At 35.2% G+C, this 18245-nt stretch overlaps 1 protein-coding gene across 1 annotated transcript in view; it reads right to left on the bottom strand.

The window, feature by feature from the left end:
* The window catches only part of LOC118203224 (neuroglobin-like), a 196439-nt gene that overhangs the window by 112661 nt on the left and 65533 nt on the right, over window positions 1-18245 (bottom strand). The window contains exon 2 of the mRNA XM_035348464.2: window positions 10604-10914. Within this exon, the coding sequence (XP_035204355.1) occupies window positions 10604-10809 (206 nt within the window). The 5' untranslated portion in view covers window positions 10810-10914. The remainder of the gene's footprint in view (window positions 1-10603; window positions 10915-18245) is intronic.

Raw genomic sequence — 18245 nt, 5'->3', positions numbered from 1 at the left:
GGGGAAAGCAAAGTGAAACTACGCCCTCCCCAGAGAACCGCAAAAATGAGGCTGTTTTTAATAGCAATGAATCAACAGAAAAAACCTTATCGGCGTGTCTTTGTTCGAAAAATAAAACTGTTCTCCTTTTAACTGCGATTGTTTGGGTTAGAAATATTTATGGCCAATTCGTTAAAGTAAGAGCGGTTCTGGATTCAGGATCACAGTCAAATTTTGCTACAAATGACTTCTGTGAGCGGGCAAATTTTAAAAGGGAAAGAATAAATATTCCTGTTTCTAGTTTAGATGGGCAAAATTCAAACATTAAATCTCGTACTTTTGCTTCTATTTTTAATGGAAATAATTCGTTCTCTGCTTCATTACATTTTTTAGTTGTAAATAAAATCACTGATTTAGTACCTTCTACAAAATTAAATATAGAAAATAAAGATATTCCTAATACATCAAGTTTGGCTGATCCAGAATTTGTAACTCCATCTAGCATAGATCTGTTTTAGGAGCAGAAATATTTTATGACATTTTTATTAATGGACAATTTAAATCTTCTACGAAATCACTCGTTTTCAGAAATTCTGCGTTTGGCTATATAGCTACTGGTTCTTTGAAATTTTTCCTGAAAATGAACTGGTCCCTTGAAAATTGTCAGAATTATTGTGGACTTTTCGGTATATTGATAATATTGATAGCTTGGTAGAAATATTTTGGTTAGTGGAAAATATTGGTGAAGAAAAGCCAATTCTTAGCCAAGAAGAAGAAATCTGTGAACAACATTTCAAAGACACTTACAGACGAAATGAAGATGGCAGATTTATCGTAAAAATGCTATGAAAGACGAACAATTAGGAAATTCAAAGCACTTAGCCAACATTAGACTTAATCAATTAGTTAAACGTCTTAGCAAAAACGCTACATTGCAACATTTATATCAAGATTTCATAACAGAATATGAAAATTTGGACGATATGGAAAGGGTCGATGATAATTCAAAACCGGAACTTGAATATTCCTTTCCCCATCATTCAGTATATAGACCAGAGAAGTAAAGTTGTAGGGTTTAGATTTATTTTAACTAACATTTATTTTAAGTTTAAACTATCTTTCCTGTCAAGGCTTATTTTCCCCTGGAATTGCCAATGCCAGAGTATGTAAATTTTAGTAGAACGCGCAAGTATTCAAAATAGTCAGCGGAAGTATTCTGAGTTAAATAGAAGGGAAACGAGTTCAAAAGTGTGCTTTCTTGCTTCATGAGCGTGGAGGTGGCTAGTTAGAAATTGAAGAACCACGCGTTTCGGCCTGTGTGCTTGCCTCAGTAGATAGTTAAATCTTTCAACGTAATATTCAGAAGTTTGCTGAATAGTCAGCGATATCTTAGAACGCGGTTAGGTTAGTTACGTTTAGAGAGCCTCGTAGTTAGTCACTTGTTATTATTCTGTTTTGAGTTTCTTATTTTTATTTTACCGCCGGGTCGGTGTAGTTTGTGAGCGTCAAGAGCACGCATCTGTAATTTCTAAAGTTGAATATGAAAAGAATTAAACCCTTCTCAAGACTTTGTATACTTTCCAGTTCATAGCAGTCACCACTATTGTTGCGTGCAGGTTGGAAGCGCGCAACAATACATTGGCGCCCGAACACTTGTCGAACTGAAATGGCCGAAAATTGGATGGAAGCTGCTGGACAACAACAAGAAATGGCAAGCCAATTGGAAGGATTTGGATACCTGGTCCAGACGATGAGAGCGTCAATCAAGCCAAACGTCAATTTCGACGGAAAAAATTCGGTGGCGATATTTCTAGAAGGCCTTGAAAATCACTTCCAGCTCTACCCTGTGCCTGAAAGGCAAAAAGTTGCCATCGCCACATCTGCACTAAAAGGACAGGCCTCGCTATGGTGGAAGAATATAGGCAAATTTTTATTAGGGGAATTCGGAGGCCAGACATATACATTTGGAAATTTCAAAAAATCGTTATTAAAGGCCTTCCCCATAGTGAAAGACCGAGCAAGGCTAGAAGCCGAACTATATAGTTTTTATCAACGGAATATAGAAGAGTTGACGGACTTTATTCTGCGAAAAAGTAAGCTGACGGATATGCTGTATGGGAAGAAACCTGACGCGGAGATTATTGAAATAATCTTACCAAGATTGCTACCTTCGGTTCAAGATTACTTTGAAATTAGAAACCCAAGCACAATGCAGGAGCTCTTCGAATTGGCGGTCAAGTTTCAAAATCGCAGAATAGTGGAAAAAGCTATAGGGGCATCGTATTCTCAAACTATCCGAAGGCAATCTTCAAATGAGCAGACCAGAAATGCAAACCGCTCTTATGGGGGGAAGAGCTATCAAGCTAACTCATCGAAGCTCGAAGGTCAAGGCCCAAAAAGGAAATTCGAAAACAACCGTCCGCGTACCCAGAAGGCAGAAGTTGAAAGGAAAGGTTTAAACGAGTAGAGGGGCCTGTGAAAGCGAGGGTCCTGACCCCGGAAGTTTTGAAAAAAACCTCAAACGATACTTAAATACGGTCATCGTAAAAAACTCACATTTACCAATTATGCAAGTCCTGGTTGGCGATGTACCAGTAGAAGCCCTCATCGATACGTGGAGCAGAAGGTAATTTTATGAGGGATATTTTTTTAAGAAGAACTTTAATAGGTTACGATTATTTAAAAATAAAAACACAGAAATCATAGCAGCGCAAGGACAAACTTGTCAATGTATCGGAAAACTATCTTTAAAGATACAGGTTCAAAACGAAAGCCTTAAATTATTAATTTTTGCAGTAAAAAATTTGCAAAGTCCACTTATTTTAGGTATGGAATTTTTAAAAGCCGCGAAGGCAAACTCAGTTTTCAGGAAAGTTCTATTGTGCTGGAGATGGATCGGAGGGTGGTGGAACCAGTGGAAAAACCGCAAGTCGACCTTAGCCATTTGAATGACCATGAAAGCCAAGCCATCCAGCAAGTGGTGAGTACTTTTTCAAACTTGTTTCCAGAACGGCCTGGTAGTTGTCAAATAGTTACGCATGAGATACAGTTAACTGCCGACAAACCCTGTAGGACTAAACCTTATCGCTATGATAAACAGAAAGAGCAAATCATAGAAGAACATATTCAGGAAATGTTAAAGAACCAAATAATAACGCCCATAAATAGTGAGTACGCGAGTCCAGTCGTACTATGTAGGAAAAAGAACGAGTTTCCTCCTTCGGATAAAAGGGCTTGGAGGTTTGCTATCGATTACAGGAAACTTAATAGTGTTACTAAATTCCCAGTTTACCCTTTGCTGGTTATAGAGGAAATTATTAGAAAGCATGACTACGTTGGACTTAACGTCTGGCTACAATAAAATAGCTATGAGACCCGAAGATATACATAAAACTGCGTTTATAACAAAATCGGGCATTTATGCATTTTTACGCATGCCTTTTGGGTTGTGTGGGGCCCCATCAACATTCCAGAGAGCTATGGACATTGTTCTAAAGCCTTTCCTAGGAAAATCAACTTTAATTTATCTAGATGATATAATTATAACGAGTAGTACGTTGGAACAACATATTAAAGACCTAGAAGAAGTTTTTAAATTATTAAAAGAGGCCGGTCTTACAATTAATGCCTCGAAATGCAAGTTCGCAACTAAAGAACTTAAATATCTGGGTTATAAAATTTCGGAAAAGGGTATAGAAACTCAAGATTCAAAAATAAAAGCCATCAAGAATTTCCCACCTCCCAACACCGCCAAGAAACTTTCTTCTTTCCTTCGGTTATGTTCTTATTCTCGGTCATTCATAAAAGATTTTGCTAATATTGTTGAACCCTTGTTAGTAATTAAAAGAAAGAAAAGTAAATTCACGTGGACAGCAGAAGCAAATACCGCATTTGAAAGGTTAAAAGAAGCGCTCATCAATGCCCCTGTTTTGAAATTCCCGGAGGGGGACGAAAACATGGAAATTGCAGCAGATGCGTCGGACTATGCTGTGGGTGCGGTTCTTATGCAAAATGGCCAACCTTTGGCATTTTTTAGTAAAACGTTGAACCCTACACAAAAGAATTATACAGCTACAGAGAGAGAAACATTAGCCGTATTAATGGCTGTACACAAATTTCGAGTTTATTTCGGCAAAGCGCCAGTAACAGTCTTTTCGGATCATGCGGCTGTTGGTAGACTTTACTCGGGGAAAAACCTAACGCCCAGGTTAATAAGATGGGCTTTAAAACTTCAAGAATATAATCTCATAATTAAATATAAACCGGGTAAGGAAAACAATGTAGCTGACGCACTTTCTCGTATAAAACTGGACGATGAAGGAAATGAATTCAAATGCGCAGTGTTGACTTCAAAAATTTTAGATTCTAGAGAAACAATTATTGCTGAATTGAAAGCTGATCTTGAATTTGGAAGTATCTATGCATATTTGAAAGACCCCGAAAGCTTTGAGCACACAGATATCGATGCGATGAGAAATAGAGCAGAAAACTATGAAATAATAGATAATTTATTATTGTATACGAAAACAACAAACTAAAATCTCGAGTACAAACCAGTCATCCCAGCCTCGCTTCAATTAAGCATTTTGAAGGAATTACACGACGCGAAACCAGCGGGTCCTTTAGGGGTCAGAAAGACATAAAAAGGGTACGCGAGGCGGTATATTACCCGCAATTATACAAAATAGTAACTGCGTATGTCAGGTCCTGCAATCAATGTCAGTTAATAAATGATATTAATTACAGCCCGGCCGGGTACTTAAATAGCATTCGCGCTACATTTCCGAATGAAATTTTAGGCATAGATCTTCTTGGTCCTTTTCCCTAGAGTGAGTTAAATAAAAATCGTTTTCTTTTAGTAATTGTAGATCATTTTTCAAAATGGACAGAAATTGTTCCACTTAAACGCGCGTCAGCCAAAACAATCTCAGATGCATTCTAACACAGATACATTTTAAAATACGGTGCACCGATAAAAGTCATTAGCGATAACGGTAAACAATTCGTTAGCCAAATATTTGAAAATATTTGCACTGACTTGGCATACGCCATATCAAAATGGTTCCGTATAGACCACAGGCAAACATAGCAGTAAGAGTTAATAAAAATATTGTAAAAATAATTCGAAGTTATGTTAGCACACATCACAAGCGCTGGGATGGCTACATAAATGAGTTAGCTTATGCTTTAAGAACGGCAAATCACGATACTACGCGAAAAACTCCAGCAGAATTATTTTTAGGACGGAAGTTAATTACGCCATTAGATAAATTATTCTTTGTGCAACAAAGACAGCAAGAATTTAAACAAAAAGATGTGCAAAAACTTATTGACCAGGCGGTTAAAATCTCGGATACGGCAAGAAATAGACAAAAATTATACTATGATAGAAAACGCCGTGAAGCAGATTTAAAAGTTGGGGATAAAGTGTTACGGAGTTGGGATAAAGTGAAAAGTTGGGGATAAAGTGAAGCAGAAATTTTCTTTATCAAGTGCCCCAGACAATTTTACTGCAAAGTTAGCTCCAAAATTTGAAGGCACCTGTGTAATTCAGGAAATAAAGGGAGTCGTATTGTACCTTAAGAACGAGAGAGGGGGAAATCTGTAAAGCAAGTCCCGACCAGGTGAAAAAATATTATAATCAAAATGATTTTGAAATCCTTAAAAGTTTCTTGCAGGCCTCAAGCGTAAAAGAAGTGGAAGGTCAAGAAGTAACGTCACCCGCTCCACCACCCAAGAAGCAGAGAAATGAAGAGAAACCTAGCCTTTCTACAAGTCATGCGACGGTACCGAAAAGAAGAAATGAAAACGTTCAGACTCCACCATTTAAGAAATACAAGAAAGCAACGCCGCCGCGTAAAGAAGCTTTGGTAAAGAGGAAAACACCACTTACAACGTATCGCAGTAGAAATTCTGCATCGAGGAGAACGCTTCCAGGGCCAGAGAGTCAGGTGCAAACAAGGCCGCTGTTCCCGAGAACGAAAAGACAGCAGAAGAAACGAAAAGACCACCACCAATAGAAGAAATTCAAGCATGATTCCAGACCGGAAGACGCCAAGACCAGCCGTCTAGGGACAAAACGGAAAAGACAGCAACCCGACGACTACCACTCCAAGAGGCCAGCATGCAGAGGGCGAAAAAGAAAAAGCAACGTGGACGACACTCGAAGGACCCTAAGGAGACGACTGACGTCGATGAAACCTATAACGTGGGAACAGTTCTGCCAGAAGAGGATGTCGGAGTTCCAATCATCGAAAACTCAAAGATAAGTTAAAATGTTCTATAAATTTTTTTCTTTTGTTCCGAAATGTATGCGTAAATACGAAGTTCTATGTTTTGACGGAAGTCAATGCGTCTCGGTTGAGACTTAGTTTTGATTTACTTTATTTAGCTAAGGCAAAAGTATTATTTTCTTTAAGTATACAATCTAAGAACAAGCAGTTTCTGTTGGTCGAAAGACTAATTCTGTTATGTTAAAGCCAAAATTTGGCCGAAGATAAAAATAACTTCGTATTCTTTTATTAATAAGAACTTTAGTTTCAGTGCCGCCAGCTTGGCGAAGAATGCGTAAAGTAAAAATTTATTTTTCTCTTATTCATTTTATGGTAAATTGTAAAAATCATATGTATTAGAATTTTGTAAATATACGTAAATACTTGAAAGTTATGTAAAAGTAGAATTTAGTCTAGAAGCATAAAATTTTAGATGCTAAAAGTAAATGCTCAAAAGAAATGAATTCAAATTTAAGTATTAAACTGTAGATAAAATCATGCTTTAGAGCGAAAGCCTGCATGTCTAAAGATGAATGAGGGGGAAGTTAGAATGAATGTGTTTTGTAGGGTTCTCCACATACACTTGAATTTTAAGAATGTTAAATTAGCCCATCGAGTTGTAGAATGTCGAGTAAGGTGTGTCTATTTGGTCGTTGAATTCTAACAAATCATTGTGGTTAGGGGAAGTGTTGCAATACTAAAACACGAATATTCCCGTTTGACACCACACATGGTGGAGAGCCAGAGTAAAGTTAAATTCATGTTTGAATACTTGAATGAATGTGAATTAAGCAGTAACTAAGAAAAATAAATCGATCAAAAACAAAAACTTATTCAGTGTCAAGAAAGTGTAAATTATAATGTATTTAGAAAGATACTGATACTTATTCCTTCCAGATGCTGGAAGGAAGAGAACAGATTGATTGCTGAAGTCCAGGAAATGTTGCTGTAAGAAGAGAGAGTTAAATAAGTATCTACAGAAATTTATTCTAACTTTTGTGAAAAAACAGTTTTTTTATGTAAACGAGGCTCTTAAATTTTAGTTCAGAATTGTGGAAACTTTTCAACAGGTCGTTTCTAGGACCTGCTTCCAAGTTTACCAAATTCTGGCAGCGGCAAATGTAGGGTTTAGATTTATTTTAACTAACATTTATTTTAAGTTTAAACTATCTTTCCTGTCAAGCCTTACTTTCCCCTGGAATTGCCAATGCCAGAGTATGTAAATTTTAGTAGAACGCGCAAGTATTCAAAATAGTCGGCGGAAGTATTCTGAGTTAGATAGAAGGGAAACGAGTTCGAAAGTGTGCTTTCTTGCTTTTCACGAGCGTGGAGGTGGCTAGTTAGAAATTGAAGAACCACGCGTTTCGGCCTGTGTGCTTGCCTCAGTAGATATAAACTGGCAGAAATAAATTGCCCACTTTTCTTCATAGCCGGATATGTTACAATACCTGTTAGTCAGGATATTTGAAGTTCTTGCGCATTTTCACATCAGATTTTCATAATATTATCTAGGATTTAAAAAAAAAAAAAAAAAAAAAAAAAGAATTCTGATAGCTTTCAGATTTTACATTACGTCCAAAGGGGCGTTTCTTTAACGTTTTGTGTTACGTTTATTTATTAAATATCATGTTCTTTGAATTTAAACCATAAAATTGAATTCAACAGCAATATCACAAAATAGTTTTAAAATGAGCAAAGCTTTAGAATTTCCGATACATAGTCTCGCGCGCAGGAGATAAAAAATGTTTTTTTTTTCGTGCAGTGTTGCCATTGCTCGCTTTGAAATCGTTGAGCTTGTAAATGAAAAATACGCTTAAGTGTTACAAAATATGAAATCAATAATAAAACAAATTTCAAATTCCAAATGTGGACTTCTAGATGACCATATTCGGTAGAAGATTACGTTATTCAAAACAAAATTTGATGGCTCCAGGTACCGTTGTTTTATCACAATGAGAGAAACGTACATGTATTTATGCAGATTCTTCACTAGTTAATTTCTTTAAATATAACACAGGGCTCTATATCTGGTAGAAAAGTGAACCGACATTTATAGTGAACCAACGCAAAATGCTAAAACGAAATTAATAGCCCTTCTGGGCTAACGCCCTTTGGGTTAAAAAGAAAAGAAAAAAAAAGAAAATGCAAGCTATAATTCAACTTATTATGCATTTTTTTAAATAAAATTTTAATCTTTAGAAATGGCAGCTTATTAGTTCTGAAAATGCTCGTATTGATGGAGAATGGAAGACATTTATTCTTCAGCTCATTTTCATTCAATACTCTCATTTTCATTCATTCCGTAATTATCTCTTAAGAAAATATGATTTATTTGATTTATTGCAATATAAAGGAAGAATTTTTAATCATGTATTTGCATTGCAGAAATGCTATTAGTATAGTTGATGGTAGTTAGACATGCTGTTAGATCAAATTTAAAATGCGTCCTTTTCTTAAAATATACTTTTTCTACTCATATTATTAATTTATGATTTTCCTTTTAATTTACAAACTGCTCGTATTTTGTTATTACCCTTATAGACCTTGATCAATGTTTGTAGAAAAATGATAGTATGTTCGAGACATTAAGGATGAATGAATGCAAATGTTCGAAATATTTTCATGAACGTTAAAATTCTGATGGTAAACTATGCCTTTATTTTTGTACTTGATTTATTAAATTGTGATGTATGAATGGATCTTGTATCTTGTATGAATTATGTAGATTTGCATATTTATATACTTTCTGTGTATAAAGTATTAAGCAAAAAGTCGTCAAAACAAACCTTTTTTTGTCATAAAAGAAATGAAAGTGAAGCAGTGGCACTGAAAAATCGATAAACCATTGCCAACCACGTGTTATTATTCAGGTGTTTTTCAGGTTGTATCAATACAATACAGAGTTTTGTTAATGATGAATTTAAAAAAAATATCAATAATTAATTTATTCATAATTTTGTTTAATAATGTTTTGCTTCTTTTATGTGGCAAAATAGTCAATAAGACATATGCTGGTTGAAAAGCGAATTCATTATTATTTAAAAATTATCAATATTGCAGTTATTTATGATTCTTAAACATGTTTGCTTAAAAAATAATGAACGGAAATAATTTTCGGATGATGTGAAGTTGCTGCAGACTTCAGGGGTTTGAAGTCTCTCAAGCACAGATACACATTTTATCATATCTGGTTTATTCTAGTGTAGATATAAGTTTAATATCAAAATTTTAAAACGAAAATACCAAAATAGCTTTAATTTATTTCTTCGTACAGCTCCTTGTATACGGTAAAATTATTAAATTGTCTAAAGCCTTCCGAACGCAAGTTTGAGTATTATTTTCGAACACAGTAAGTTAAAATTGCAGTTAAAGCAAGGATTTCTCTCCTACTTCATCAAATACATTAATATTGTTTAACTTTGTGAATTTTAGTAATTTTTGAATTTCTTTCTTTTTTTTTTTTTTTTTAATCGTGTAGGATTTACATGCAGGAGTTTAAAATTCCGAAATGGACCTCTGTGAACGATAGAGTGATTCGCTGTCTATTGGCTCGAAACTATGGAAGCAAGTTCGACTCCCACGTAAGGTTTGGCTGTAAATGAGTGTGTATTTTCCTTTTTCTCTCAAGTACAATTTCAGTCTTCTCCCTGCGGTGCACCCAGAAGATATTGAAGATGAAATAACAAATTAAGCAGATGGGTTTGGCTGTTTGTTACGAATGCTTTCGCGCAAGTATCTGGCCTTTTGGGAAAAGCAAATTACGAATTCGATATGGCTTTCCTATTCTTTACTTAGAGGGTGACTGGTGATTCAGAGCACCATGCCATAATCACAGATTGACATTTGTTTGCTGTTTTCGGGGAAAAAAGAAAGAAAGGAAATTCATTTTCGATGTCTTACTTTGTATCAAAAGTAACATATTTTGTGTCTGTGTCTGCCTGGAAGTACGTTAATCGTAAAAAGAATGTATCCAGATTATAAGAATACTATATAGTCTGAGAAGAAATTCCTACTTAGTGATAAATTCACGATATTGTGTTAATTTTAAGTAAAACCTGTAACATGGAATGTATTAAATTTTATAACATTATATTCAAAAATAAAATAATTGATCAAATAAGTTCATTTAAGAAATGCGCATATTATAACACATTTCTCGTGCTCATTAGTAAAAAAAGTTTCTGTAACAGTTCTGTGAAGTATTATTTAACGTTTCGTGTTTTTAACTACAAAATAAGATATTTTAATACATGATTCTGTACATGAAATCTCCCCACCCCGTTTCTGACTGAGAAAATTATGTTCTTATATACAGAAATAGTTATGAGTATTATTATAATGCCTTAACCTACTTGACAAACATGGTAATCCCAGTCGGTTCCATAGCCCTGGCAATCCCTTTCCATGATTTGGAGATATTGAACAACTGTCTAGCTGTGAGGGGCAATCGAGGATCTGGTGCTGGAGGTGTTGGTGGGTCTTCCAGAGGAGCATCCGCTGCTTCGGGCTCTCCTTTCTTCTGGAGCGCCGTAAGCGCCTTGCTTAAGTTGCCGCCCATTTGCTGCCAGTCCGTTTGTCCAACTCGTTACTCGGTTTAGGAGATGCAAACGTCGGGGGTGGAGGAGAGCTGCCGTGTGCGCAGGCGCGCGTGCTTCGATGGTATCTGAATGGAAAGAGCAGGAGGGAAAGATGAAATAACATTTGTGCAGGATCTGCTTTTTTATTCAACGCTAGAAAGAAACTGAATATTTATTCTGTTCCGAAGCGCGTTTATGACTGGGAGATGTGTTTGGATCACGATAGATCACGCAGTTATATACTGCACTCGGGAAAAAAAATTATCTTATCTGTTTTTCAGTATTGGGAAGAAAGCGATCAATATCAGTTTATAACTCAAGATAGAACTTTGTCTCATTTTAAAGCAACTTATTTTGGATAAAGAATAAAAAAAAATTCTGATTTTTATTTTAAAATTTTGATCTTTTGAACTAATTTACAAAATATTTTTATTGCTAATTAAGAATATTTATGGCAACATAATATCATTACTATTATATGAATATTCATATGTAAACAAATGTTGAGAAATTTCAAATTAAGATGATGTAAATTATTAAAGTTGCGCAGTATGCTGCGAAATTAATTAATTAATCAAGTTATATAATCAAGTTATAAGTCAGAATTGTATCCTGAAACAGAAAAGAATTAAATTCAGAATTAAAGTAAAAACATAAACATTTCAAAGTTGAAACAAAAACAATTCTATAAAATAACTGAAACTGATATAAAATATGAAAAATTAATGAAAACTCCTAGAACTTTCTCAAGAGCAGCCCGAAGAATTTTAAATAAAGCTATGGTTCTGATTTATACATGTATGACTGTTAATAATGAAAATATTAAAAAAATTAAGAAATAAGAAAAAAATTAATTAACCAAATTAAAAGAAAATGCCAGTTAAGATTAGTTTTGTTGAAATTAAATTGCTTTAAAAGAGCAATAAGTTTTTTTAGAAAATGCTAAATTTTATTTTATTGAATTGTTTTTGTTCCAATTTTGAAATGTCTATGTTTTTGTTTTAATTTTGATTTGTGTATTTCTTGCTATAGGTTTGCTCACCTTTCCTGATATCATTTTGATTTAATTATTATATCTTGATTTATATGCATATGCACACACACACACACATATAATATACTATATATAAAATCATTTTCAAAGTGAAGTAAAAAGGAGGCAAAGAATTAAAATTAAAATTAATGCCCTAAATAAAGGTAAATCCTATCTCCTTGAAGTTTATGAAATCACCGAATTACATTATTAAACAGCAAACTTTTTTAAAAAAATGTGAAGAATTCAAAAACAATCAATAAACCTACTATGAAAGCGTACTCGAAACTTTTATTAAAATAGTACAGAATGCCATACCAGTGCACGAAAAAAGGATATTAATCTTCTTTGTTTAACTCTTCAAACAGAACTAGTCGAGGGAAAAGTGCTTTGAATACTTAAACTCAATTGATTAATGAGTTCCGAATGCATGTTTCGTTCCTCTAAACCATTTGAAACTTAAAACCGCTTTTGCAATTCCTTTATGAAAAAATTTAAAATAATTTTTTAAGTGAGTCTCAGATGAACTCAAATCTTTCTGTTACATGCTTTCGTAAAACTAGCAACAGTAAAATACAAATCTAAAAAGTAGTATAAAAACTACTGAAAAAATAAACGTAGAAACTAATTATTTAAACAAAATTAAAACCGATAAAAATTGATCAGTCAAAAGCTTCAAAATTAAGGAATCGTAATTAAGAACAATGAAAATATGTCCACTTGTCTAATTACAAAGGCACAAAACAGGACGATCTCAAATACGAAAAGGGATTAAATTTTACGGTGAAAACGTTGCAAAACAGCTAGAGAGGTAAAACTATTTCAAAAACAAAAATGCAGCGTGTTTCAAAAAGAATATACGTTATTTCGAATGCATATATTTATTAAACTGTATGACATACGAATATGAAACTTTACACACATACATATGTACGAACCTGTTAAGTGCAGATTACAGATATTCAATATGTCCTCCATCAGCGACACAAACAATATCACATCGATACTCAAACTCCTCCCATACTCGGGCAAGCAAATCCGTCGTCACTAGTGTTATGACAGTACGGATCCGGTTCTTCACCTCTTCCAGATTCTGTGGGAGTGGTGATGCATAAACGTTGTCTTTAATGAAACCCCACAGGAAGAAGTCACAGAGTGTCAAATCCGGTGACCGTGGAGGCCAGCGGAGACATGTTAAGTCGCCAGCTCCTTGACGACCAACCCAACGGTTCGCTAGAGTTTAAATCAGATAATCACGCACTTGCCGACACCAGTGAAGGGGTGCCCCGTCTTGTTGAAAAATGAACTTGTCTTCGTGCAGCCTCGGAAACAATCAGTTTTGTAATATAGAGAGATACTGGTGATCGTTAACCGTGTTTTCATTAAAGAAGAATGGGCTGTAAACAGATGATCGGGATATCGCACAAAACACATTGATTTTGGGCGAATCTTGTGCATGTTCAATGGCTGCATATGGGTTCTGTAGGCTCCAAATTCGAACGCTGTGTTTTTTTACATGACCACTAACATGAAAAGTCGCTTTATAACTGAACACGATACGTTGTGCGAAAGTGTTATCATTGTCAATAGCACCAATAATTTCGTTTCAAAATGCCACACGTCTGAGTGTTGTCACGTTTTTGTCATCAGGACGCAGAGCCTGCAACAAATGTAACTTGTACTGCTTCATAACCAACCGACGTCTCAAAACACGCCAAATTGTTGTTGTAGGCAGTTGTAACTCCCAATTGGCACGACAAGTTGATTTTGAAAGACTACGTTGGAAAGCAGTTTGAATTCGTGCAACATTTTCGTCGGGAACACGACGGCGGCTAGGACTCTTTCATACATACACATCCTGTATTTACAAAGTGTCGATACCATCTGCGAATGTTCCACCCATTCGGAGGATCACAACTTGAAACGTCTTTGCACTGTAATCACGAAAGTGAACTTCGCAAACTCGAGAACACAAAGTAATTTCTGCTGCAAAGTAGCCATTTTAAACATGTGATAGTTACCACGCAAACCAGAAGACAACTGACATCTAGCGGCTATTAATATAAACTAGACTATGTATTCGTTTCACCAATAACCGAGCCGAGGCGCAGTGATCGCTAGTTTGGATACCATCATAGTTCCACTTCAGGCAAAAAATAAATTAGGTGGGTTTTCAAATTATGATAGTTTGGTCAAGCATTTTGTTCAGTCAACATTTTTCAACCTATGATATAAAAAAAAAGCACTTTGACGTTCCCTCGCTCTGATAAGACAAACAACACATACAGGAAGAAAATTTTATTAAGAGATATTAAAAGTAATTCTGTAGGAGATAAAATTAATAAGAAATGATATAAAATTATTGAATAAAAAAAGCAAAATATTCGCATTACGCTTTATAAGCTAAAAGCAAAAGTTTTATGATTCTGGAGACCAGAAATTTGAACATCTTCCAAGATCGAGTGAGCTGTCACATAATCATTATTTATTGTAGACTCCTTTAGTAAACAACTGTATGAAATCCCTTTATGATGGGTAGGAGAAAAACAATATTCTGTACACCAAGAAGGGAGAAGGGGACGAAAAACAGCCCAAAACAGTTTCGCTAGAAATAAAGGTAGGTTTTTACAATATACAGCGCATTACTGATACATTTTACAATAGAAAAAATGCATTATAATGAGTACCAAAAACAGTAATGGTGTCCACTAGGGCGAGTCCTAAATTATCTCAAATCCAAATCTTAAAACGTTTTTAAATCGCTCGAATGATTCAACTAAGTATTCTTATTTGAAGGATTCCAACGATGAGAGGAATAGAAAAAGGGGAAAAAATACTCAATTAAAATTTCTAAATATTGTAAAATCTGAAAACTAATTTTAAGGAAAAACAAATTTAAGAATACAGTTTAAAAAAAAAATGGCTGTATTTATTTAGGAAGAGGCAAAGGAAGTTTAATAAACAAACTGCATAATGAACTTTAGGGTTTATATTCTTACCTTAATTTAGCAAAAAATACTTGAAAGTTCAACTTTCAGTTAACATTAGATTTTAATTTAATATTACAAATTTGAAAATTTTAATTTAATATTACAATTTTGTAATCAAAATTACAAAGAAAAAACTGAAAACTTTTATAGACTTAAGAAGTAGATTTTATATTACGCCCAAAGGAGCGGTTGTTTTAACGTTTTGTGTGTTACCTTTATTTATTAAAGGTCATATTCTTCGCACTTAAACCACATAAAATTCAGTTCAACAGCAATATTACAAAATATTAAAAAAAAAAAAAAAAACATATGTTTAGAATTTCCGACAGAGAGTCTCGTGTGCTGGATCTAAAAATGTTTTTTTCCCCTACAGTGTTGCCACTGCTCGCTTTCAAACCGTTGAGTTTGTTAATCAAAAATTCGTTAAAATTCTACAAAATAATATATAATAAAACAAATTCAAAATTCGGGCTTCCATGTGCCCATATTCGGGTGAAGGATTACGTTATTCAAAATTTCATGACTGTAGTTACCGTCGTTTTTTCGCAATGCGAGAAAAATACATACATTCATGCAGATTCTTTATTATCTAATTTCTTTAAATATAATACAGAGCGATAATAGTTGGGGCAACAATTTAAAAAGTGATATGCAAAATGCACCGATAGTGAACCGATGCAAAATGCACTTTCCAGACTAATGGCTCTCCTAAGCTAACGCTCCTTTGGGCCAACAAACATAGCTGAGTATTTCAACTGTGGGGCAACTGAGCCCAACGCAATGTGCTAAACTTAGTGTTTTCACATCATGAGATGGGCAACTAGAAGTATCCAGTTGTTGACTGTCTATGTCCAGAAACACTGAGATGATTCAAAAATTGGTTTTGTAAATTTCCGAGGAAGACCAGCATGCCATTGCTTGGAACTGAGGAATACTTCCTCGATATTTGAACAGATAGTATATTTAAATAATCGGGAATTTAGAACCCGGTGAAGTAGCATTACTGATCCAGATAAAATTTAAATTGAAACAAATGTTTTCTCTTTTCAATATACGTTTCTGAAAGACGTCAGTAAAACCGAGTTTTGAAAAGTTTTGTGTTTAAACGCTTAAGAATTTATAAAGTTACGATTAATTTTCGTTAACCACTTATTTTATGTTTTGGATCTTTACGGTCACTTCTTCCTTCTGTTTCCTCGTCAGAATGCAAATAGACTGAGCATTTAAAGTGATTCCAAGACAGAGCGTATTTCTGCCTCTCGTCCAAGACAGCATATTTCTGCCTCTCGAGGCCATGTTACTCAGCTAGCTCAGACTGAATTGTATTCCTTAGCTTGCATTATAGCCGCTGTCATTTAAAGTATTATGCCGGTGTGAAGTTGGAGCCAACTTTGCGTTAAAGCAATTTTGTAGCCTTTGGCTACTAGATTTAGTTTGGATTTGAAATCTGAATTAACTGTTACTTTAAGTTTCATCACTACAAGTTGTGGTGTTTTATGTTAGCACGAGAAGTGCGTTTATGTTCAAGTTCTGATTTAATAAAAAGGTGTGATGTAGCCGTTCCTCAATAGACACTGATGCCGGCTATCTTTAAACGGATTTATTAACAGAGCACACAGGAACGGTTACAAACAAAAGAAATATACATAAAAATGAAACATATACCAAATGGAATATCAAACATTGAGAATAACATAACATAGTAAGCTATCATCATGGCGGCTGGAGGTCGACTGACGTTTTTTCATATCGCCACGAGATGGCGTTTAAATAAAATAGTTCGGTTACAGTTCATGAGTTCATGGCGTGAATAAAATAGTTCAATTACACTTAAATGGGTCTGTCCCCTCTGACTTCGTAGACGTCTCGGCAAGAAGTCAGGAACTGACCTTTGTCTACTTTGTGCAGCGGGCGGAGAATCAGATGAATGGGCTCCAGTTTGACAAGCAGTAGATTTTGCGTCACCAGCACCTTCTGCAACAGGTGCAGATTCGGGCGGTATTACACGTTTCGGGCGTCCTCTTTTCTTTAAGGGAACCACTGGAATTACACGAGCTGAGTTTTGCTTATTTCGATCTTGATATGGTTTCAAGGCTGAAACATGATAGATACTTGCCAAGAATTTTGTCTGGTTCATGAGGATCGGTAATATCATAAGGGGTTGGAGATCTTGTAGTCACTATTACATAAGGACCATCTCTCTTGGGCATGAATTTAGCAGTTTTCTTCAGTGGACCTTTGCTGATTGGGTGGAGGGTGACCCAAACTTTATCTCCAGGAACAAATTTCGGTGTTTCTCTTCGTTTTTGTCAGCATATCGTTTCTGCTTATCTTGATGCATTTCGACTCTTTCTCGTACCTGTTGTACATTTCTCGCAAAACGTTTCAAATATGGAGTAATTTCTGGAACAAAATTATCGTTCTCAATTACGGCTTTTATATCATGCTTTACATCATCTAAGGTTCGTAACTCTCGTGCAAATTGAAGAAAAGAAGCAGAATGTCCAGTTGAATCACATTTGGCTGTATTCAAAGCAGACCTTATTAATGGCAGTTTATCCTTCCATGACTGATGGTCGTTACCAACAAGTATTGCTAAACGTGGTTTCAGATCTCTATTCTTCCTTTCAACTGGGTTAGATTGTGGGTGATAGACAGGAGTAAGACTTTGATCAATGTTCAAGATATAGCATAGTTGTTGCATAACAGCACTAGTAAACTGGGTACCATTATCAGTTATTATTTTCCTGGGTAACCCAAATCGAAGGGCGACTTCCTCCAAAAGAATAGTGGCACATTCTCTGGCCGTGGCTTCCTTTAAAGCAAATAGTTCTGTCCACTTCGTAGCACAGTCCTGCACAATAAATATCCATTTTTCACCAGACGGTGTTTCAGGAAGGGGACCGAAAAGATCAATTGACAAGGTTTCAAAACGTTGAGCATAGACTGGAATTTGAAGTAAGCCAGATGGCTTTTGATTAGTGGTTTCTCCCCCTACTTTGAAGACAGTGTGATGTTTGTTAAGCAATGCATCAGTTGCAAGCCGTTGGGCTGTAGTTAATTGTTGTCCTTCATTTTCTCGTAGTTCGCAGTTGTTTACAACAACTGGGGTTTCTTCCAGTACTTGGGATTGATGAGGTTTCACGAAGCTATATTTTCTTCGAGGTTCATCAGAAAAGTTCCACTTATTTTCAGCAAGATTTAAAACAATTTTAGCTTTTTGAAGAAAGTCAGTTCCTAACAGAGTCGAGTTATTTTTGGCATCAGGCAACACAAGGAACGGAGTTTTGAACTCTCTGCCTTCGAGAAGAATGATTTGTTCGGTGCGAAGTACCTCTTTTTCAGATACCAAACCATCAGCGAAAGACACCTGTAGTGTTATCTTTTCAAATAC

The sequence above is a fragment of the Stegodyphus dumicola genome, chromosome 6 (genome assembly GCF_044657685.1).
Source record: "Stegodyphus dumicola isolate Sdum_Otavi_A_Nest chromosome 6, ASM4465768v1".
NCBI classification, from domain to species: Eukaryota; Metazoa; Arthropoda; class Arachnida; order Araneae; family Eresidae; genus Stegodyphus; species Stegodyphus dumicola.
Note: the sequence above shows the minus strand (reverse complement) of the source record. Positions and strands in the feature narration are given on the sequence as shown.